Below are 24,393 nucleotides of genomic sequence, written 5' to 3'. Positions count from 1 at the left end.
GAAATGGGTCACAACAGCTATGGGACATCAGTCAGCCATAGATAGTTCTCACCACTTCACCCGCTTCCATGTCCGTCTTTATGTGCATAGTCTTCTTTCCTCTTTCCTTCACAGTCTATTAAAAAAAAACAGTATTTTGTATTTTATACAGTATTCTATATTTCATATTTTATTTTTGTTGTTAACGGAGCATGTTATAAAACTAATTTCCCTTGGGATTAACAAAGTTTTTCTGATTCTGAAACTATAAAAGAGACGGTTGAGCTGCCAAAGGTCTGCCAGAAACCATCATCCTCATCCTCACTGAGAGAGGAAGCTCAACGCCAACAACACAGACAAAAAGACTCATATTTTCATAGGCAAGGAAGACTGGTCGACAAGTCCACAACAATGAAGAAAAACTATCTTAAATTATGATACGTTACAAAATGGTAGCTAAGGTGGCAGTGTTTGCAAATGGAGAAAAAAAACCCCATTTTGCTCCATTTTCTAAGACTTGAACAGATTGGTAATCACAATGAAAGGGGCCCACACTAAAAACCTGAAAAAAAAAACAGAACAGAGGATACAAGCAACAAAGTTTATCAGGTACATGCTAATTCCATGGGCTTGGTTGAACCGAGCATCTCGCCACACAGGAGCCGTTGTAAAGGAGGCGTGGTACTGTGTTGTCCACCTGCAGCAGAAGCCTGGAGGCAGTTGAACGTTAACGGCCCCGAACATGACCAGGAAGCCCAGGTCTGACCTGTGATGACTTGACTGCGGTGATGAGCGTTGTGTGGAAGAAACATTTTCTTTACGCAACCTTGTCCTGTGGTGGGATTGAGCCCGGCGTAGTGGTGGGACATCTGCCGGAAGGAAGCCAGCCACGGTGGAGCTGTGAAGCCGCAAGCATGAAGCCACAGTGCAGGTCTGCATGCCATCCTCGAACACGGGCCTCAACTGTCTGCTCACTACAGCCAACTTCCACTGCGTCTCTTATGGAGCGCATACCTTCAGAAAAATCATTTACATTAAACATATTTCCACTTCAAATTCAAAGGCCTTTCTGATTTCCACTGGACTTCTCAGCTTTCTATCTTTCAGACGATCAGCTGCCATGATTGACCTGTGGCTTCTGCATGACGTATTGCTAGTTTCTATTTTTATTAGTTAGTTAGTTTATTAGTTATAGACAACACAAGAGATTGTGTGGCTCGAATTTTAACCTAGGACCACGTCGTGACCACAGTCAGACCTTCATGATGCGTGTTGCAGATTCAGGGAGGTCAAGCATGAGGCGAGAAGACACGCGGTCCATGTTGGACCAAGAAATTGCAAACTTGGTAGGACAACCTCTCAAGACAAATGCTGAATGAAATGACTGTCAAAGAAGCGGTTTTGTGTGACTTGATGTTAAGAACTTTGGCTGGTGACTAAGAAGAGAAAGAACTGTGTACGCCAGAGCAATTTAAGCAGAGCAACAGAAACAACCCCTTATCGACGGTCCTGGGATTTCTTTTATTTTTTATTTACAGACATGTGACTGTACACTCGCTATTCACGTAGTGTTTTTACAAAGCTGCTTGAGGCTTCATTGATGTGACAGACAAAAACACAAACGGTACAAAGAAAAGGCATCATAACGGGTTCCATTTCTTAGTAGATCACGAGTTCATGATGTTAGAGCAAATACCCAAGATATTTCTGATCACAAGTTCGATGTCATATTCCTCATTTTCACATCAGACGATGCAAAACAATGATTACCAAAGCAATCTCTCCTCACTGTAGTGTGAAGCCAGGAACAGACGCCTGTTAGAATGTCCATAGATTAGTTTCTTTATTTTGCCCACAGTGCATTGTTATTCAAACTAAACCAAAGTAGATTAGTATAAACGATAAACAGCATTCATATGCAGCTCCTCATGCTAGTAAGATGGCTCTTGATTAAGAAGTCAAAGCTAACCACCGTGGGTGAGCACTGGAGCCCTCCACTCCGGCGTCACATGACAAATGTACAGTTTGACTTCTAAGTATATTGGAAGCAGTGGTAGAGAAGAGTGTAAGGCAGGTTTTGGAAGGATTTCGGCTTGAGCGCAGACTCACTCGCCCTTGAAGTGAGGTCGTCTCTTCTCTTTGAAAGCAGCCAGTCCCTCCAATCGGTCTTTTGTCGGTATCACCTGGAAAACAAAGTAGGAGAGTTAAAGTCCCTTTTTAATACGTGGTTGCAACAGGTGGGTCCCCTATTAAATCTAAACAAACATGCGGACTGTAATCATGACATTAGTCAAGTTTTTTTTTATAGGAATTTACTTGAATATATGTTTAATATTTGTATATTCAATTTGCTAGTAAAATCCCAAACAGACAGTTTTCAGCTTTTGTTGCAGATCAATAATGACACCTGTACTGTTTGTTTGCAGCTACACAGCCTTGAGCAACAACAAGCTACCTGTCTGCAAAGACAGATTGAAAAGCTCTTTATTTAGGAATTTTGTTGGAAAACAAAAAATTTGGGAACCAACAGAAGAAAAACGGTTTCCGATTAAATGCAACACCAGGCAAGCTTCTTGACCTGAAGCCCATCATGAGTTGTTGTTTTCTGAGTCCTTATTGCAGATCCTTGAGCCCATACGTTGTAAGATTAGCACTCGGGAGTTTGGGGTTCATAATACAGTCTCCTCTCAAACTAACCCTTGCATCCCAATTCAGAGGGCAATAGAAAGAAACGTCCCTTAGTGAGATCAAACTTAAAACCAACAGCCATGTCAACAATTAAGAAGGTTTCAACAAGGTCACTTACTTGGGCATAGCAGGCCTCTTCAATGGCCAGACCTGTGGCTAAATCCACCTGAAAAAAAAAACAAAAAAACGTTTGGTTACTGACCGCTCAATGGTTAGCATCCTCAGTGTCTCCAACTCGGTTCAGTCCAGCCTCACCTCTATTCCCTGGTTGATGGCCAGCTTTGCCATCCTGACAGCGATGGGACCCTGAGAGGAGAGGTCATGAGGAGTTTCAGCAGTGAACGGGGATTCAGCATGTCAGCAAGAGGCGCCGCTCACCTGAGGGTTGATCTCTCTGGCCAGCTCCAGGGCTCTGTGATAAGCCGCGTCGCCACTCTTGTTTTGCTCCACTGCATGACTGACCAGACCCAGGCGGAGAGCTTCGGTACCATCTATTGCCCGTGCAGCAAAGATCAGCTCCTTAGCTTGAGACACGCCGATCACCCTGGGGAGACGCTGCGTCCCACCTGCAGACGAAATCACACACAAGCAGTAGGGCTGTGCGATCAGGAAGTGGATTCAAGTTGAAATCACGATTATTCAAGCCATTTATGGATGAGGGAAATTGCTTTGATTGAACTTGAAAACTATTGAGAAAAAAAGTTAAAATGAAGCGAAACAATGTAGATAAATAGATACATGTTCCAAGAACACACAGCAGCCCTTGAGCCCTTGTTTTATGCAAATTGAAAAAATGTTGAAGCTTCTGAATAAGGTGTTAACAGAAGAGCACAAGAGAAAAAGGTTCTAACCAAATGACAGTGAATAAGATGAAGAGCCACCTCTCACCTGCTCCTGGTATGATGGCAAGTTTTGTCTCGACCAGACCCATTTTCGCATTATTGGCTGAAGAGACAAGAAGAAAGTGAATAACTTGCCTTAATGACTTCATTTTTCAAGACAACGTTCACGTCATACATTGATGAAATGAATCTTGCAAACTTGACCAATAAATGGTGCAAAAACAGCCATGTACTTGATGCATCACATCCTCAAGTGTTTCTTGTTTGCCTGAACGATCTCAGGTTCACAAAAGTGGTCCACATTTCACCTCTGGAGTACAACAACAGGAGCATAAACATTACCAGCGATTCTAATGTCACAGGCGAGCGCCATCTCCAGGCCTCCTCCTAACGCTGCACCATCAATCGCTGCTATTGTTGGCATCGGCAGGTTACCTGACAACAAAGGGGGTCAGGGGGAGGTGTTTAATTCACTTCAATTAAACTCATTTCAGGCGAAACAAGCTTCACTCCTCCCAGAGAAACTGTTAGCAATGAGTGTAAGTGCTGCACAGTAAACAAGTGAGTTGCATCTTCTTGCCATATCTATCCATCAAGATACCTAGTGGTATCTGGTATTCAGAAAAGAAACAGGATGGACACCGATGAAAGGACTTTCTCTTTTTCCTTTGAAATAGCATCAAAAATTAAACGACTACCCTTTCAAAAATAAACAAGGGATTAACACTGAGCATGTGGGATCAGGAATACATGATGACTTCAATTGGCCTTAAATGTTGACTCAACTGTTGTAGTGCATTCTGCGTCTTGTAAATGAGTGGTTGCAGGGCTTGTTGTCATCATGAATGGATAGTATGTCAAAGGCCTGCATGACAGTTTAAGTCAGTAGGTCCCCATCGCACTGCTGAATTAACCATTTTTGGACACAGACCTTTCATTCGGGAGTAAAATAATCCCTCCGTAGTTCAAGTAGCATCAATCAGCACAGTAGTCGCTGCTTGTAGTCTTTGAGAAATGTGAATAACAATCTGTAAATAAGGTGATTTTACCAAGTTCTGTGATGAGGGCTCGGGCTTTCGTCACAAACGGCCCCACTTCACTCTGGTGCATCTTGGCTCTCTCCTTCAGGTCTGCACCTAGAGTCGTACATCCCCCCCGAGACAGAGCCTAACATTAAGAGAGGAAGTTGAGATTTTCACAGACACGTGACATTAAAACTACCATCAAAAATACGTGTGGCGACCTGATCAGTATTACACAAACACAGACCTGCGATGTTCTCCTTGAGAAATACATTCACTGTAAACGATTCGATGCACCTACCTGCACAGAAGATCTCGGGAACTAAACTGCACAAGATCACACTGCGAACTTTGTTATTTTTCTTAATGTCCTCGACAGTTTCTGACATCTGGAATACAAATGAAAATACAGCAAATGCCACATGTGCACAATTTACAAAATGATGTTGCCTGATGCATGTGATGTATGTCAAGTACATCTCATCTCGTTTTGAACAGTTGCTGTTATAACTGTCTCTGAAACATCCTTGTTCACTTGAATGTAGAATCCTGCTGTCGAAAGCCACAATCGTCATCACACACTCGTGGTTAACTACTGTTTGGCGTTACCTTTGATCTGTGAGGAGGAGCAGCCAAATAAAATACCTTGGTCTCACTTATCTGAATTTCATACGGTAAAAAATATCATGTACACAAAAATCTCTTAGAGAAAAACGTTACTGTTAGTTATTGGAATCAAAATCTTTCTTTAAACATGACATGTTTATGACTTCAAGTAATGGACATGAAGAGAAGGGAATTTTATATAGTCGTTCAATTAAATAAACTGGTTTTGGCTAACACAAAACTGCTAAAAAGGAAAAGAAGAAGAAGAAGAAGAGAAACCTACTGAAGGGTACATGGGAAATAAAGACAAGGTTGTTGACAGTTTCCGCTCATCAATTTATTAAAAACAAAACGCGAAAAAGACTGACTCACCATTTTCACTAGATTTTTGCTGATGGCATTTTTAGCTTTGGGCCGATTCAGTCCAACAACAACTATACCTGAAAAACATGTAGAGCATTGAAACAGTTTAGTATTTAGAACAAAAGTAATCAGATGACTTACTCATGTCTTAGCCACTGACATCATCAACATTGTTAAACCTGTCACACAAACCCAACAGAAGAAGCACGAATAGGTCAAGGACAAAGATTAACCTGGATATCTGAAGAAATCATTACAGCTTGAGAAGAAGCTTAGCAGTACTTTAAATCTTAGGCCTGATACAGGACTAAGGAAAACATGTGGCAACTCAGAACATTAAAGTTATGCAGATGCAATTACTACTTACAAAAAATGGCCACCAGAAAGTTACAAAACTGGCAGACTCAGAAGAAACATCAAGGAACGTGTTTACGGTGGTAGATTTTAATGCTCAACATGGATAAGCCTTTTCATGGGAACACAGCGAGCCACTCATCTGTCTTTCATCACACATGTTAAGAAATTCTTACTCAATGTTTGGGTTGTTTGACAAACAGCTTTAACAGATCAAAAGTGAATCATAACCACAAAAGCAGCCGTGGCGTCATTCTGATATGAATATGGAGCCCTGGAAGTGACAATCATGTGTTTATTTTTTTTTGGATTTGACACGCATGACTTTATTTTTTTTTTATCCCGGGTTGTTATCTCAGGATACAATTGTAAATGTCAGCGCATGCGTAACTGCCTCTCTGGCAAAGCATTTTGTATACATCCACCTGTAACCACTATGTCTCCCATGGCTTCGAAACTGTTCGTGAACGTTGTCAGTCACAGTCTGCAAGTCCCTGCGCTTTTAACACTGATCACGTGCCTTCTACTCAAAATAATACCATATGTGGCTAAGCTATACGTATTACGCATCACTGGTAGGATAATACCACATGTGGATAAGCTATATGTATTACGCGTCCCTGGAAGTGACATGCATGACTTTATTGTTTTTATCCCGAGATAAAAATGATCTCGGGATACAAATTATCTCAAGATAACTGTTATCTCAGGATAAAAAAAAATAAAGTCATGCATGTCAATTCCAATACGTATAGCTTATCCACATGTGGTATAATTTGGAGAAGGCACTTGATCAGAGTGTTAAATGTCACTTCCAGGGCTCCGTAGTACGGTATGGTGAGCACTACAGTATATTATCTTGTGCTGTTGTCTTTTGAGGGACGCGCTCAAACAGGCAGCTGACACCTGAGCACACACTACCACTTTTTTCACGCGGTTATGAAAATAAAATCCACAACATCATGTGGGGCAGCTCGAGTGCCACCACTATAGTCACGTCAGGTCTACATCCGGGGAACTAAGGAAAACAGCAGGTAGCTTTGGACCAGTCACCACAACAGCGACTAACTCGCAGTTAGTCTTCCCGCGTGCGTTGTTGTGTTTTGCACCGTCCACCAACTTACCGGCGTCTTCTCCGTCCAAGTACCGGACTTTTAGATCATCTTTGGGGTCAGAGCTGTACTGTCGTACTGCGGCTCCACAGCCCAGCATGCGGGGAGACGAAGCGACTTTACCGAAGGAGACATACCGTCTGTAGCCGCTGCAGGTCTGACTGAACCTGCAGACACTGTCGCTGTCCGCCGCTTGCACGCGAAGCGCTTGGACAAGAGCTCTGCGTCCCGCTAGGACCGCCATGCTGGAGAAGGCTGCAGTATGACTTTCAACTCTGAACTCGGTCACGTGGGGAGGGAATCACGTGACGACGAACCGTTTTCTCGGTCTTATTTATGAAGGTAAAAACAATTGGTGAATGAATAAATACTGAAAATGCATACATACATCTTCTATTCCACTTTACCCTCCAGAGGAATAATGGATAATATTGAATGTTGCTCGATCATAAGACGGTTTATGGAACGCTTTCGTACGAATGTGGATTAATAGATGATACAGATATGAATCAAATGAAATGTCAAGCAACATGCCAGAACAATGTCTTTATACAGGAAATTGTATTGAAATAAAAACTGGAAGAAAAGAGTATCATCAATACGGACATACTGTGTGTAAAGTAGGCACAAAGTCGACCCTCCAATTAGAATAACCAAGCAGCCACATATGGTACAGATTAATGGATTTATCTGTACCATGTTAGCAAATAAATCCTTTTAGGATGTGTTCCACTCTGTTTGCTGCTTGATGTTGAGTTTGGGATTAGTAGAGTACATCAATTTCAAACTCATGTTGGGGGTGGGTTAAGGAGCCCTGAGTTTCAATACATCAAGTACTTGGACATGGAAGAAGTTAGCTAGCATGCCATCATTTTCCACCTTAAGGTAAAATTGAAAGTTTATGATACCATCTTTTGCAGGAAATAGCACAATAACTAATTCAAGGAATTAAAAGATAATCAAATATAATAATTTCCTAATTGGTGTTCATGATAAATTTCAGACGACATTTACTTGTTCGATCCAACTTTAAATAGACCTCATCCATTGGTTAGTAACAAGAAGCATGGTAGTTCAGTAACAGCACGTTTATTGTAAACAAAAACACCATAACAATAATCCTTGAGACGAGCATTCAGACAGGTCGCTGGACATTAGGCTGCTGGGACCAATGAAGTGTAACATTAAGTGATATTACTGTAAAACTGAGAGACACAACAAACTGCAGCTATGAAGTCTGTCAAATGAACTTCTGCTTTACTTTTCAGAGGTCATTAAATGTCAATGCAACGTCTATCAAAAAGCAGAAACATCATCAAATATGCTGGGAATTCATTAAATGGCACAGAATTCTTATAAAATGTCAATTATGAAATTTCGATGTGTCAAAATACACAACCTTTTTTTTTTTTACATTGATGAACTGACTGTGTACTGTGTCATTACACCTCTTGATTCTACCAGCAGCCTTGAAAGCATTGACAACCAAAAATGAGCGAGAACATAAAGTAAGAACAGTATTTGGCATGTGATTGCAATTGAAGCCAGTTTGACATAAAAAGCCGAGGCAGTCACGTTAAATGCTAAAGCTGTTTTATGCATTCTTAAAAAATAAAACTCTAAAATCAGGAGGGTTTGTGCTACATTCCCTTAGATTTTGATTCAAAAATTGGATTTCATCATGATGATAGTTTTTTTTTTTTTTAAGAGGCTGCAGACCAGTAAGACACATGACATAAAGGTCATGGCGCAGTTCTGCAGAATATGCACTCATAATCCAGCTCATTTTGACATGTAGTCTCAGCTCCAATGCAAAAAATAAAACAATAATTTAAGCCTATAAAATGTTTTTAAAAAACTAAAAAAGTCAGCTGACAATCATAATCCACGTAAATGAGTGGCAGGAGCATTTAAATACACCTGCACATTCCGATGTAGACGCATACCAAAACACACCAACCACACACATTTCAGACCCCGGCTTTAAGGCAGAAAAATAAAATAGACGCGAGCTATAACGGGACACGCGAGTTGCTGCAAAACGCAAGTGAGCAGAAAATCACAAACTGAACAGTGAAGGACTGAACACTTAAAAAAAAAACCCTACTAAACGGTGCACATGATGACAATCCCTCCTGGCATCAGCTAGTTGGAGTTGTTTAAAGAGAGGCCACATTCCTCTGGTGTGTGTTTTATAAAAAGGCTATAGTCGTTGTCTTTTTTTTTAGTTTATGCAGAGTTGTTGTACAAAGGTTTTCATTTACCATGGTTGAAAAGCAAGTCGTAAAATAAAAAAAAGTAGTCAATTCTCTGCTCTGATGGTCGGTGGGAGCATATAGTTTTGCTGATAAACCAGGCTGGCTTGGCCATCAATGCCATTTCAAGACACTTCTTTCAAGCAAATTTGTTTGGATCACATTTGTCAATAGTAAAAATAAGCGCTACAGTCTCACTCCTTTTGAGTCAGTTATGAAGACATGGCATCCGCTGAAGATGCTAAAAATGCATGGTCCTCCATCATTTGTCTGTATTTGCTAGAATGTTTACAAAATCAATAAGGTAAAATTCTATGACATTATATGGGAAGCAACACCAAACATTACATTGTTTTCATATTTTGTGCAAAATATTTGGGACTGTTTCTTTATCCATCGGTTTTGTTAAGCTAGAGGTCTGGTGGCCGGGACTTCCTTCTACCGACTGGAGACCTTCTTCAGCCCTTGTAGGAGGATTTCACAAATACATTTGGTGACAAAACTTCTACCAGGGACATGGTTGGATATGCCTGCAAAGCTTCACCCTGCAGCTACTGTGATTAGCTTCTCTCCATTTGAAGCAGCTGCCGTTCAACTGTTCTGGATGATCGAGCATCCTCTCGTTAATGGAGACCCCAGATCTGTGAAGATGATTTGTGATGTTCTGTTGAACAGTTTGTGCAAGAAAAAAAAGCTTTCAGAGTCGTTGTACCACGACATCATCTACCTAGCCCGCTCTGCCAATTACGTATTGGTGGGAGCAAAACCAAGTGTTTGTCAACCGCTGGGAACCTTTACAAATGCAAACTATCAACCTTAAGTCAGAAGAATTCAGGCTTGTCACCCTGCGCAGATCTGGTGTCACTCATTCTTTTTAAAGGTCATTTGATAGTTCTAAAGTGTTGGATACAACTTTGAGTGCAATTGTGGTGTCAATCAATAGTACAAGAGATAACTGAGCTGTGCAGCGTGACGCCATTCCAAAGACGTGCTGTGTTGATGTCATGTATCAGATCAGTGGTTTGTGCTCACCAGCACTTACGTTAGAAGATCAACAGTGATTCTAGAATTGCTCAGCGATAAACCACACAGTGCAATAGCAGATTCAGTGAAAATTCAAACCATACAAAAGTTCATTCAGGCCATCAGGGCTGCTGATCCAGGGATGTTTTGACCGTCTCAATTACAGAGCCTTGCCGTGTTGCAATCATTTTTTTCAAAGAGGCCACGTTGGCAGCAAGGTCCGAAAGGCCGTGAAGCGGACTTGAGTGGCCAGTGTCAGCAGATGCATAGGGAGTTTCTTTTTCACCAACCTTGTCTAGATTCAAAGCTGGTTTTGGACTGAGTCTGTGAATGCTGGGGCTATTCTGCAAAGGTTCGGAGCTGCTCTTGTGCCACCGATCGGTCCTTTGGATCCAGTCTTGCATGTTGTTGACCTGTAATGACAAGGAACACGTGGGGGGCTGGATGTACTCCTCCTCAATGGCTTGATGGCCTTCTTGATCCACAACAGCGACTGGGGAAGACGACTTCCCCAAGGGCTCGTAATCTGGGTCGACAGTCTCCACTTTGATTTGGACGGTCTTGGCTTTGATTCGCAGCTTGTGGGGCAGCGCTGAAGAGCTGGCTTCTGGCACTTTGTGTGTAGATACAATCACACTCCTCGGGTCAGTGGCAGACTGTTGCAGGCCTTTGGGTACCTGCTGCTCATCCTCACCATCGGATGACTTGCTCACAGCACCATCCTCTGAGCTTTGGGGGGAGTTGCTGGATGACCTGGTGATCTGCAGGAATGAAGCAGGTTGAGAGTAGACTGCAGACAATGGGTTGGCCATGTAGTTCCTCAGACGTTCATAGGGACTGCTGCTGTCGTGTGTATAGGTGTTCTCTGCGGGTTCCTGCTTGATGGGAAAGCTACCCTGAGCTGCAGGACTTGACTTAGGCAATTGAGGTAAATGCTTGATGACAGAAATGCAGCTACTGCGCATTTGATTTTGCTCTGGTTCACTGCTTGTTGCCATTTGTCTTGCAGTGGGGTTCACAAAGTCCTGGTACAGGTTAGCAGTGTTGGTGGTAGACAGCTTCTGGACTTCCTGGGCATAAGCAGCAGAGCTCACCAGACCAAACTTCAACTTGAGCGATAACAACTCCGCCTTGAGAGAAGCGTTCTCCTCACCCAGGGCCATCAGCTTGTTCTCCAGGACCATGTCATTGATGCGGCGCTTCTCTCTCGACCGCTTGGCAGCTTCATTGTTTTTACGCCGCCTCTCCCAGTAGATGTTGTCTTTCTTTTCCTCTGGGATGAACTCCCGCTTCCTCCGACAGGTCGTCTTCATCTTGAAGGGCACAGGGGACATTTTGTTGCCAAGGAGCTCTGGATTGGCACCTTGCAAAGCCACAGCCAGGACCAGAGCATCGTCCCCACTATAGGGCTCACTGGAGTCCAGCTCCTGTTTGATTGATTGCATATTGTCAGTCTGCTACGATGAGTGTGTTCAGAGGTCTTCAGCTCTTCACCATGTTTGATGGTGCAAGATATTGCCACTGCAAATTGGGTTGCTCTGTAAAGGCCACAGTGAACAGTTAGAAAGTGAGCAACTGTGTTGAAAAGTGTTGACATCATATCATAGTTCTGACATTTCTGGATCTACTTCTAGATTCTAATGTTGAAGAGAACATCGTATTGTTGGATCATGAACAAAAGCAAAAATAGATCAACTACAAGCAAAAAAAGAAAAAAACAAGCAAATGCAAAATACTTTGATATGATGTTTCAAACCGGTTAACTAAGACAATCAGATAAAAATAATTCATATATGCAATATTTGGGGTGGCAAAAATCTTATGTAGAATAAAGCAGAAAAAAGTGTGGTAAGTGTGTTTTTTTTGTTATACTGTATATAGTGTCTTATTAACTCCTATGAATTCCCCAAAATAACTGCTCATTGGGTATCTCCTTTGCTTCCTCGGATCTGTTGTGTCATCACTTCTGTGGGTTGTCTTTGACAAATAAATACGCGTTTTAACAATTGAAAAAGGGGAAAATGTGTATGGCACGGGAAGAAAATGTGACTCACATAACGCTTAACCCAAAACAACAGACAACAAATCTGTCAAGCTCAAACACAACAGAACATTCATCAGTCATAACAAATGACTGATATGAAACTCAAAACATTAGGCCCCCCTTTACATGTCTCCGACATGAAGTACAAAGAAGTACTCACAGCTGTAGCCAACACAGGGTCAGTACTGTAACCTGAGGCCATCCTCCAAGCCTTAAGTAACAACCCACAAGAAGACGCCATGACTAAACAGTGCATTCCAATGGCATCAACGTTTGAAACCAACTCTGAGAACTGAGAAAGAACAAGTTGTACTTCCTGGCTGCTTAACAATTAAAAAAAAAGGGGGAAAGGTGGATGGTTATAACGTTTTAAGCAGAATCGCGGGGCCTTGCACTCCTTTTGTCTTCCTCCAACGACGCACCATATGACATCAAGACTAAATTTGGAGCACACGTGACATGAAATTGCTAGTAATATCACAGCAGACGGAGCTGGGTGTGTGTGTATGTGACAGCGGGAGTTCAACGCTGGTTCAGCCGCGACACGGTCTCATCACGCCGGCTGGAGTCCACACGCCCTATTACCCCAGATTCCTTCATTGTGTTCGGATTACACAATAACACCCCACCCCCCCACCCCTCAGACTCTAGCTGCCAGTAATTTCTTCGGCAGCAGACATTATGCAATATTTGCCAGTGTGGCAATAACTACAGTGTTGGTTCTGCTTTCTTGTCCGCGAGCCCACAGACACATGTCGGAATCGCTCCGACATGGATGTGAGCGAGCGCCGAGAGACAATGTGGGCTTTCTCCGTGTAACATGACATCACTGTCGTGCTTACTCATGACACAGGCGGCCCGAGCTCCATCTACATGATCTGGGAGCCAAACCTAAATATACACAGATACAGACATTTCACCCCACAACAACACCTTGGAGGCTGAGAACTCCCGGGCCTTCGGTGCGGCGAGTGTCTGCCTGTGACCATTCATGACCCCAAATATTAGCCTGATCTCATTAGCAAGCATGCTACTAATACACTACACCATATTTCCCCAGAGTCAAAACCAAACTATAACTCGGGTTGAAGCTTTTATTTGATACATTTACGCTGAAAGCTTTAGTGTTTTAAAGATAAATGAGGAGTAAGCGGATCATTACACGTGAAGCATTGCTGTGGGTTTTCAGGTCGCGTAAACAAACAGGAAAATACAGGAATAGCATTGAAGTATAACTGTACCTTCAGTGTCGGTTGCTGGTCTCGTCCTCGGTTCGAACATGAGTGTACAGTAAAAACTTCCATAAGTGTACACTGTCATACACGCAGACCCTACAAGTTGCGATGGACCACTCTCCTCTTTCACACTCCTTTTGGCGTTTTCCTCTCAAGGTGGCTCCTGACTCATGGATCTGTGTTAGTAGGTCAGCGCTAAGTGTATTGGCAGCGTGAGTCCAAGTGACAGACGTAGTGACCAATCAGACGACGGCATTTTCCAACTTTAACCAATTAGCTGTAGTTGTGTCGAGGAGGCGGACACGTACTAGAAAGTCAACGTCGTCATCGGCAAGAAGTGATTCTCCCTAGTTCAGATTTAAATCGTCCTCTTTCAGGAAAATAAAGAGGGGATCGCAACATAATAGTGTTGGAAAGAACCCATATCATCCATCGGTTCATTCTCTGCACAGACACAACTCACAATATTTTTAAAAATTCCATTCCGTTTACGATCCAAATGAAATACATTCGTATCAACATTGAGGATCAACGTCCATTTTGATAAATCACTCTCAGAGTTACCATGACAAACAATCATTTCAGTAGATATCATTTCGATTTCTTTTCAATAAAGTGGATAAATTGACTGAAGGTCAGTATAAATTGATTAATTCAGTGATGATCAATGACTGATAAAACCATGATACTAAAATATTGTCACTTTATTTGTTCATAATTAAACTCACGCAATATTATGAAGTGTTTCATTTCCATAATAAAACAGTGGGCGTTTTCTGATTCCGTCATACAGTCAACAGATGTCGCTGTTGAACCAGACTTTTCCCAGTGAAGTGTTAGTGCTATGTTGAAGGATGTTTTTTTTCCCTTCAAAATGTACTTTTAATCAGAAGTTTAGAGAAGACGTCTTTAAAATGAATTCACACATGGACATGGTGTTAATAAGCGTTTATTATTTGTGAAGGAACTGTGGCTGGACAGTTGAAGAGTACATAAACACTGAAAATAGAATTATCCCTGTCTCACGCAAGAAGAACTAAGTCGAACGGTTGTTTGTGTAACTAGAAATGGCTATTTCTTTGGAGGTTCTGCATGAAATTCCAGAAGCGAGTTGACAAAAGTCATGACTTGACTGAAGGTGTCTCTATTTTGCATTCTAAATTTAACTTAGAGAAGAAACTCCACACAAGAGCAATGATAGAACCCTTTAAGTTAATTCCAGCTTCAAATTTCATTCATTCAATCTCATTCTATAATATAATATCCTTAGCTCTTCATTGTTAATACTTTATTCACATGACTTTATTGGACAATCCATATTACAAAAGAAAAGAGAACCTCTTTGTTACAATAGCTTATATAACACGTACATTTGTTAATAAAGACATTGTTTTAAAAAGATTCACAGATGACGAAAACCATGACCAATTAAACGTTCAAATAAAAAGTACATAAATTACAGATCTGTACAACTAGTTATGGAAGTTAGCTTTTGCATAGAAAGTAAAAAATCTTGAAATAAAGAAACCTCAGTTTATTTTTGTTTGACCTCAGCACTGTGTTTACAATGTTGAAACAGCAACGAAAGTTCCAATTATGGAATCAAATTGCCAACGTGGGTTACATGATTTGCACAATTGCACAACATCTGTGAACCACTATAAAAAAAAAAGACTTGGTACAGAAAAGAGGGCAATTACTGAAATAATTAAGATGGAGGAAAACTGTGGTACGCTGAAATTGCTTTAGATTAGACTCAACAAAAGAAGAATAAGATTGCCATGGGGCACAAGGCAATCCCTCATTCGTGTCCCTCGGATTGTGAAGTAGTGAAAGAAGTAAGCCTTGTGTTTGGAAAAACTCACGTCTCTTAAAGCATCCATCTTAAAGCAAAGTGCACCAAAACCAAAGCATCACACAATGATAAATGATGTAACCACAACAAAGATAATTCACACTTAGTTCAAGCTTGTGCGAAGATGTCAGACTGAGGTATGAGTTATCCTTGTTTTGCACAGTTAACAGGAAGCACCAGGTTGGGAAAGGCGTTGGGCAAACTGGAGGAAAGAGATCTAAGCCACGTGGCAATCACAGAAACACTGGGGCGCTTTTGCAGATCCTCAACACTGAGATGAAGCTCTGCTATTGGTTGGGAATCTTTGGTTTTGGGATCTTTGATGAAACTGTTCGTACTGTGAACCAGCACCAGACCAAAGCAGTGGATGGATTGTTAAAAAGGGGAGTGGAGAACTCGTCTAGACATTCAATGTACACCATCGGAACAACAATACAAACATTCAGTCACTGTTCGCCTTCACTTCTGCTGCTTGTCGACAGACAACAAACACGGCTCAAAGACCTATTCAACTTCACTGTCCTTCAAAGGATTTAAGAGTCTGACAAGTGGATCGCCAGTTCATCTCTGTGTTGGTGGTCACTGTCGCCTAGCAATTCTGTTTCCGGCACAGAGGAGTGCTCATTTTGATCTACGTCTTCCTGGGACGCTGCGTCAACCTCGTCCTTGTTGATGGAGTCCTCATTGAGCAAAGCGGCCCGCTCTGTTGCAGAGGTGTTGGACGGTGCTGTGGTCACATATCCTGTAGAAGTAGAGCCACTGCCACTGTGGTGAGAACCAGCTTTAGGGACCATCTGCGGTTGATGGTGCATCTGCTGGGGAGGGATGGGCATAGGTATCTGCATGGGGTAAAAGTTCTGCAGGTATGGATAAGCTGGCATGGGATGATACCCATTGACGGGGATGTAGACCTGAGGGGGAACCATGGGCCGGTGCATCTGGCCTTTCATGGACATGAACTGGGCCTGGTGGTAGGGTGAGCCCTTCTTAGGAGTGGTATAGCGTGAAGCGTTGGTGGTGCTCATGCTGATATTGCTGACCGGGCTGGTGCTGAGAGAGCTGGTTTGGGTGGTGTTGCTAGTCCCTGAAGTCTGAGCCGAACTGTTGTAGTTGGAGAGACTCTCCCAAGAGCGCAGACGTGTGTGAATATCTTTGAAGCGAGGTCTCCTTGCTTGGAATTCACTCCAACATTCCAGCATCAGGGTGTAGATCCAGGACGGACAATCATCTGGACACTGTAACAGCTGGCGATTGCGCACCATCTCAATCACGTCCTGGTTGGAGAAGCCGCAGTATGGCTGCAGGCCGTAGCTGAAGGTCTCCCATAACAAGACACCGTAGGCCCAGATGTCAGAGTCTGTGGAGAACTTGCCGTACATAATGGCTTCAGGGGACATCCAGCGGATGGGGAAAGGACTTGTGCCCATGAGATTGTAGTAATCGGCTGAGTAGACATCTCTGTACAGACCCAGGTCTAGAATCTTGATGCTGAGTTTGTCGTACACCAGGATGTTTCTTGCAGCCAGGTCTTTATGGACGACTTGTTGACTAGAAAGATACTCCATTCCAGCGGCCACTTGGGTAATGACGTGCAAAAAGTCAGCCTGTTCCAGCGTGGACTTGACCGTCCTGTCATCGTCTGAGCTTCCAACATCTGAGTTGGGCGAGCGCATCACCAGATACTCGTGCAAGTCGCCAAGGCTGGAATAAGTGAATATCATGCTCATGGGATGATCCTTGGTGACGGCACCCAGAAGGCAGACGACGTTTTGATGCTGTAGGTGCAAACGGAACATGGCCTCATGGCGAAACTCCTCAATCACTGTAGGGTCCACTTTGTCCTTTATCGTCTTGATTGCAACCACCTGGGTCTGCTCTCCAGGTGCCGTCCCATACAGGTGACCCTTGTAGACCTTCCCAAACCGATCTTCACCAAGTTCCTCCATGAAACGCACGGCTGACATGTTGATCTCCCTCAACTTTAGCTGGAATTACAGGAAAAAGAAAAGTTTGGCTTAAAAGTGGGAACAGTAGAGTTTGCAATGTGGTCTAATTTATGTCGTTACAGATACAGCAAAGGGGTGAAACTCTACTCCGCTGTTACCTCAACAATTTTGCAATAAACAATGACATGAAAACAGGTTGACGAAGTGGTTGCAAGTTGTTATGTGGATCCTACCTGGTGTTTCTGCTGGCTGAGGAGGGTCAGCTCCACGTCCTGGGCAGGGGAGCCGTTGGTCTGGCAGCGAGGAGGCGTGTCTGTTGGTGCCTTTTGCTTGTTGCGACACATGCAGACCAGGAAAAACAGACAGGCGATGACCAGTGGGATGGCGATGGCTGGAACCAGGATGAACAGAATCTCCTTCCTGGGATTCTCTGGAGGAACTGGTGGAAATAATAATGTATTTAGAGGGGCTTTTATTATGTTACGGTACATCTGAAATATATACATTCATGCACTTCAATCTTCTTGAATCTGCTGGTTATTATTCCTTGAAAGCACCAACAGTTTAAACTCTGTTTATATGTTAGTGTTTCTAGCAGTATTGATGACTGTAATTTTCTTGTCTGTCGATGTCTTGATGCTCGATGCCTTTGAACATGAACAAATGTAAATATACTGGCGTCGGCCATCATCAGCTTAATAGATGTTCAAGTTAAAGTGGGCCACCCGTGATCTTTTCCCTTTCATAACAGAGTCATCCGACCTAAACAAACAGGAACTATGAGTGTTTTTATTATGAGATGAGAGATCTAAAAGTCCAGGCCAAGAACCAGAGGAGCAAGGAAAGAAGACACCGTTTAAGACTTCTGTTAGCATTTAAAGCATTGCGCTCGTGGCTGGTGATAAAACTGTCTGCAGCTTTTTTTCTTGCTCTGAATCCGACTGAGGCAGCACTGTACAGTTTGGGATTAAACCGTTCGTACCGTTAACAGCACTTCAACAGCCAGCAGGCCAGTAAATTAAGTGAGTACAAACACTTCTAAGTATTGTCACCAACTGGACACAGGTTTAAAATACTGTTTCAATCACATAAAAAGTGATACTGTACACACAACATCCAGGATCATTACAGTGACCTATCATGCGTGGGGCTGCAACTCTACAGTGAAAACATTTCCGCTGTGCATCCTACCAGTATGACGGCGTAGAGTTACATTCAACCTGCAGCTCTTTAAGTCACAACAGTTCCTTTTCATCTCACTGTATGACCTCCTTATAACCCTACTGGGTCATAGATAAGAATGTTTAACCACTATTTTCTTTGAAGCTACAAAGAAGATAAGAGATAGGCAGCTTAATAGATCCATTCATAGATAGAGAAGTACTGTCCCTCCCATTCCCTCCCAACTTTAAATCATTAGACTGCTTCAGTGTATTCAAACTAAGTACTAGATGTGAGGTAGATGTGATCCTGTTTACACACTTTAATTATGATTATGGCTTGTTTTATTTGTTTTCATAAGTGAAACAACTCTCAATATTGGGTGGGAACCGTGCTCAAGTTTTGAATTTGGCTTTTTGCTGAAGATCTTGGATAATATGAAAGAAATCCTCCAACATTGTGGTCATTCACTGTATTGCAGGACAAATGCCGTGCCAATATTGGATCCAAGTAAATGGGGTTTGCATGAGTCACATGTTCTGTTTTTCATTTTAAGTTTGCAGCAAACAGCGCAGATTTTTGCAGCGGCGAAAAAAGCAGTGTCAATTAACTCTTAATGACAAAAAGAATATTATTTGAATGCAAATTAAAACAGAACCTCTTTTGTAAATTGGTTGTAAAACAGTTATTTGTGCAGTCTGACCTTGGAAAAGACTTTTATCCTTGCCTTTTCCTAGTTCTGCCATCTTAACAGGAAAAGCGATTGGCTGTTGTTGTGCGCTGTTTACTCCTTGTTTTAGAAACACCCTTTGATTCCAGTCACAGTACTTAAAATGCCATGTTACTCTGGGTGTGAGGGATGCATCACGGCACTTACTGCAGGGCTGAATGTCACACAGGTCAACCCGAACCTGCGGGTCCAAGGTGAAGCACCAGGGCGCCTGCATCTGTCCTCCTGGATTTCGACAGAAGTTGTGGCTGCCCCACAGTTCGGGGTGTTCCCGTGCCACGTGGTGACTGTGTGGGTACTGAGAGCTCCATGGCTGGCAGTGGTGGCCCGATTTGGTGACGCTCACAGTCCCCCTGTAGTCAGCTCCACTTCCGTTATAGCAACTCTGGTCTGAGGGTGAATCTGTAACAAAGGTTTGAAAGATGGTTTTGAGTAAACTTTGTTTCTGTTTCCGGAGAGCCAAAATGCTTTAGTTATCAAAATGATGTAAAATAAAGATGGAAACTGTGTGAACACAGTTAAAAGCAGGCTTTTCCAAATCGCAGGATTAAACGTTTATGAAGAAATGCATACAGGATTTGATCTATGCTTGAAAATCAAACTCACAATGACTAACAATTGCTCACTGGTTTGGTATTGTTATGAAAAACCTCACATGACAAAGTAAATCCACACGCAATTCAAAATTGCATTGGATTAAACCAAAACACAGTAACTATCCAATTCATCAAACAGTTTCGTAATGATTTACCAAGCATCACCAAGGCAACATTTACTTACAGGCGCCAAGTTTCTCTGCTGGCACACCGATCCTCATACAGGAAGCAGCCTCAGCCGTTCCCGGACGGGGCAACAGGTGGCAGCTGGGGAGCTTCAGCTGCATTAGTATCATGGGATTGGATCTGGCAATGGTGTACTCAGCGTGGCACAGGTCATTCTCCAGAGCCTCACACTCGTCCCGACAGAGCTGACGCCGCCGGGGGCCCCTGTAGCCTTCATCACACAGGGGGAAGACGTGGTAGCAGAAGGAGGGAATGGCAAACTTGGAGCACTGATCGGACAAGTGTGTGGAAGTGCCGATCATGGTGAAGGCAGCTAGAGGAGTGAAGGAAAACAAAGCTAGGTGAGAAGAGTCTAAGCACGCATACAGAGCTAATGCTACAGTCGTAATTCTCACCAGTGATGCTGTTTTCACTCTCCCCCTGCATCTGCAGGGACTCAACATAGATGCTCTGGTTGCCAATGACTCGAGCGCAGGCGATGCCTCTATATGGTTGGCAAAAACCCTTTTCACGAGACCTACAAAGATAAAGATACAAGGGAAAATACAAGATAAACGTCATGTGTAATGACAAATTAAGACAAAAGTGAAGTGCAGTGCTTTATTCATTTATTCATTTTTACTGCTGGTTCCATTCAGGCTGTGGCCAGAGGAAACCAAATTAACTGGGACTCCTGGTCTGTGAAGACACTGCATCAATATATACTATACTTTGTGCCAAGGAGTGCTTGTTTTTCAACAGGTTAGACAAAGACCCATGTAAATCCACAAATGTTGAAGTGCAGGAAACTTTGATTGCAGAGAAAAATGAGCCCATGTTTTGGCTTGGGACGTGTGAGGAGAAAAAAAACACAGATTTGGTGGGTTAATTTGTCAGGAAGCACAAGACCCTGCTGGACTCCGGTGGCCCCCAAACTCCTACACAAACACACACACACACACACACACACAAGTCCTGCTCTCTGTGGAGTGTCCCGGCACCTCAATGTTCCCATTAAACAGAGCAGACTACACACGGCAGCTTTATTATTTACCCTGAGAACTGGAAACCAGCGGTGTGACCTGCAGACTCCTTATTTAGTGTGTTTTTCATTCAATAAATCAGACTTTGAACAAAATGTCTCATGTGAATCTGGATAGATATGGCAAGTTTAAAACCACCAGTTACTCACACCAGGTTGAGGTATTTCCTCGTTTTCATGTGTCTATCATTACACATGCAAACCATAATATGACATAACGTCAAACAAAAATATAAAATTATGATTTTTACATCTGAATCAAAGACATAAAGCCCACTAATAATGCCTGGTATTCAGAGGTGCAAACACAGTCCAGGCACCCACAAACCAAATTTAACTCTCTCTACAGGATATCCAGTTGATCAAACAGACTAATCTGAACTTATTTACTGACTCTGACTTGCTCTGTGTGACCTGGGCTTAGTGTCCGGACTCTGACTAAGAGCTTAATCCAAAAAGCAAACACACATGAAGCCAAAGCAGAGGGGGTAAGGCAACAGACTAAACTGGTGAAACTTGGCAACTTCCAGCCTAACCTTTCAAAGCACCATATCAGGTAAACAAATGGACAAATTTACATACGTTTAAGTGTTGTAAGGGTTTATAACAGCCATTGCACAGAGGCGATCTTTACTATAGTTGAAATATTATAACATTTCTACTTTCTAGTATAGTGATAAAAGACATGTAGCCAAGGGAGGAGGTTTGCTGACAAAGTGAATTTGCGAAGCAGAGCTTTGTATCTGCATCTGAACAACTTACATGTTCAGGACTAGTAAATAAGAGCGGCTCTATCAGGACCATTGGATTCAAAGATACTCATCCATTTGCCTCCATAATTATTATGGACTGATACCACTGCGAGCAGCACTTTGGATGCTGGGAAAGCACAGCAACGCAATGCAAATAATAACTATTTACCACTACTGTCCATAAACGACCGGTGGAGATGTGCTTCGAGTTATTCCAAATTAAGACATCAGGGATGTCAGTATGTAAACATCAGTTTTGGAAGCAAAGTTCAAATGTGACACTGGCATACAGCCAGTGTTCATTATCACTTTGTCCCAGCTACCCAGGAGGACAGCTTTCAAGAGCCGATTTCAGCTCCCATAAAATGAAGAGAAGAAATGCTGTCATCTGTCTTAAATTTGACGCAGGTGTGGCTCAGACTGGAACAATAAAGGTTATGAGAAAACAATCACTTCATCATTTGGCAATAAATAAAATGGATATGTTGGAATGTGGAACATACATGAGCTAACAACTGCAGATGCACACAATTCTAACTTAGTTGTGGAGCCAAACATGGCTCATTTGAGATTTCATTAGAAGCAGATAAGCAGCGGGTTCCAGTACTACAATTTAACAAAGATATGGAGTCACGAAACATGAGATCATTGCTCCTGAACATGTTAAAGGGGCCCTGTAATGGTCTTCCATGTTTTATGAGTTATCTTAGCAAGATGAAACGCTGACATGTACTGAAGTGTGGAACAATGATGTTCATCCATTTCCAAGAATATTTTTGTAAAAAAAAACAAAGACAAATATGGCACGTATCTGAAACACTCATTTTGCCTACAGATCTCATTACATCAGGACCACATTGTTGATCATGAGCCCATAAATGAATATGGTATCAATGACGCCCCAGAACTGGACCTCATGGAGCGAATTATAACTGTCTAAAAAGCTGATGAAATACGGTTTTACCTGTGAGGGAGAGGACTTGTATTTGCCTGATGTTTTAAAGGTTTTTATAAAATATTTGTGACTGGGGATGAAAACACATTTTCCAATTTTTCCATTTTCCAATATGTGTTTGTCACGCATACATGAAAACAAAAATGAATGTTGATTAAGCAGTCAAAACTGCTCCCTCAAACAAGGTCATCTCAGAATGAAACTTCTATATCCTCATTTTGCAACGTAAACCTTCTACAGTGCTAACATCGCTTCTTCAGTGTCCATGATTCCTAAACAGTTGGAAACCGCAGCTGGCTGTCATCTTTTATTCAGGCCTGCAAGTGTTCCAACACTAAGCAAAGAGACAGTGATTTATGTGGGCCGGACTCTGTTATGTTACTCATGTTCTGCTCGATGAGTGCGTCTGTGTGTGGCCGCTGCATCTGAGCTGGAGCAGACGGTCGAGACGGAACTGTTGTTTTACAACATATAGCTTAAAGACGGAGAAGAGGTGTGTGGGTGACTTATATTGTTGCTCTGTTTCACTGTATCTGACTATTGTTGTTGGTTGCCTTCGCAGTGTAAAAATTAATGTGTTTACATTTTAATCACACAGACATGAAGTGGGCGCGACGAGACAAACAGAATTCAAATGGAAAAGTGGTATATGTTTGCAGGAATGACCACAGTGTCTCTTTATGTAAACCAGTTGGTGTAATGATGTGGAGTTTGGCAGGAGAAAAAAAAAATCGTGGTGATCAAGTCTCCATCAGTCACATTGATTGTAAGAAACTTCTTTCACTCAAATGGCTTGGACAAGACTCTTCTTTCTCCTGAGCTCAGCATTTTTCTCTGATCTGTAGCTTTGCTTAAGAAATTGTGATGGGGAGAGGAGCTGCTAGCAAACTTTTAAACTCCCTAAAACACCTCACTCAGAAGGTACACAGGCACCTCTGAGTATATGAAAGGTAACTGATCACATCCAAAACCTTTTTTTGTCGCCTGTACTTTGATTACTTTCCTCAGCTATCTTCAATTCAACACGCAGACGGATCTACCACCAGTCTCATTCATCCAGGGATGGAATTCATTTTCAATCCATTTTTGTCGTTTTTATTTATCCGAGAACAATGGACTTTCCTTTCAGCATCTATGTTTGTAAATAATGACCCATTAATAAAAATAAATTCAGCTTTAACAACCCAAATAAACCACTATTCTAGAACCAAACAATTCACTGGGCCATCAGGGACGTCAAATAAAATAACCTGACTTGAGTCCTGCTCTTGCATGATGGGATAAGCCCCCTGGATGAGGAATTCACAGACAGTTGGTCTGAATGTAAACGTGAATCAGCATTCTTTCCAGTCCACGGCAACACATCTCAACATCAAGAGCCTGACTGTTGGTCCTGGAATCTATTCTGAGCCCTGTGTTTGTGAGTCAAACCCACAAAAGAGACAAAGGGTGGAATAGCTGCACATCCAGCAACCCTCATGACTCGTCGGCACCAGTAAGATCAGCGTGGCCTTCAACATTACTAATAGTCACTCAAAGCTGCAAAGGTTTGAGAGTGGCCAACGTGTCTTTGCACGCCCATTTTAGCTGCGGGCAGAAACAAAAAACATCACAGGCATTTGTACTCCAACAACTTCCGTGGATATCCATTAACTGCTATCGCCGTTT

The 24,393-nt window shown here is 42.4% G+C and overlaps 3 protein-coding genes across 5 annotated transcripts in view; all 3 read right to left on the bottom strand.

Annotated features, from left to right (window-relative positions):
* Window positions 1-1,476: 1,476 nt before the first annotated feature.
* Window positions 1,477-7,250, bottom strand: auh (AU RNA binding protein/enoyl-CoA hydratase). Of its 3 annotated transcripts, none has more exons than XM_053870294.1 (10): window positions 7,104-7,250; window positions 5,510-5,577; window positions 4,833-4,920; window positions 4,559-4,645; window positions 3,852-3,944; window positions 3,556-3,612; window positions 3,046-3,233; window positions 2,923-2,973; window positions 2,786-2,833; window positions 1,477-2,162 (listed from the first exon to the last, which is right to left on the bottom strand). In XM_053870294.1, the coding sequence occupies exons 2-10, from the start codon at window positions 5,510-5,512 to the stop codon at window positions 2,085-2,087; spliced, it is 693 nt and encodes a 230-aa protein (XP_053726269.1). In that variant the 5' UTR covers window positions 5,513-5,577; window positions 7,104-7,250; the 3' UTR covers window positions 1,477-2,084. The 3 variants fall into 3 exon arrangements, with proteins under 3 accessions (XP_053726269.1, XP_053726250.1, XP_053726259.1); XM_053870275.1 differs by having other exon boundaries at window positions 6,979-7,245; XM_053870284.1 differs by having other exon boundaries at window positions 4,833-5,577.
* A 767-nt stretch (window positions 7,251-8,017) lies between these two features.
* Window positions 8,018-13,705, bottom strand: nfil3 (nuclear factor, interleukin 3 regulated). The gene is made up of 2 exons (XM_053847862.1): window positions 13,530-13,705; window positions 8,018-11,782 (listed from the first exon to the last, which is right to left on the bottom strand). The coding sequence occupies exon 2, from the start codon at window positions 11,687-11,689 to the stop codon at window positions 10,367-10,369; it is 1,323 nt and encodes a 440-aa protein (XP_053703837.1). The 5' UTR covers window positions 11,690-11,782; window positions 13,530-13,705; the 3' UTR covers window positions 8,018-10,366.
* A 799-nt stretch (window positions 13,706-14,504) lies between these two features.
* Window positions 14,505-24,393, bottom strand: part of ror2 (receptor tyrosine kinase-like orphan receptor 2) — a 37,653-nt gene continuing 27,764 nt past the window's right edge. The window contains exons 5-9 of the mRNA XM_053847849.1: window positions 20,393-20,514; window positions 19,996-20,310; window positions 19,363-19,617; window positions 17,558-17,763; window positions 14,505-17,363 (exon numbers count right to left, since the gene is read on the bottom strand). Coding sequence (XP_053703824.1) covers window positions 15,912-17,363; window positions 17,558-17,763; window positions 19,363-19,617; window positions 19,996-20,310; window positions 20,393-20,514 — 2,350 coding nt within the window. The 3' untranslated portion in view covers window positions 14,505-15,911. The remainder of the gene's footprint in view (window positions 17,364-17,557; window positions 17,764-19,362; window positions 19,618-19,995; window positions 20,311-20,392; window positions 20,515-24,393) is intronic.

Source organism: Synchiropus splendidus, chromosome 1 (genome assembly GCF_027744825.2).
Source record: "Synchiropus splendidus isolate RoL2022-P1 chromosome 1, RoL_Sspl_1.0, whole genome shotgun sequence".
NCBI classification, from domain to species: Eukaryota; Metazoa; Chordata; class Actinopteri; order Syngnathiformes; family Callionymidae; genus Synchiropus; species Synchiropus splendidus.
Note: the sequence above shows the minus strand (reverse complement) of the source record. Positions and strands in the feature narration are given on the sequence as shown.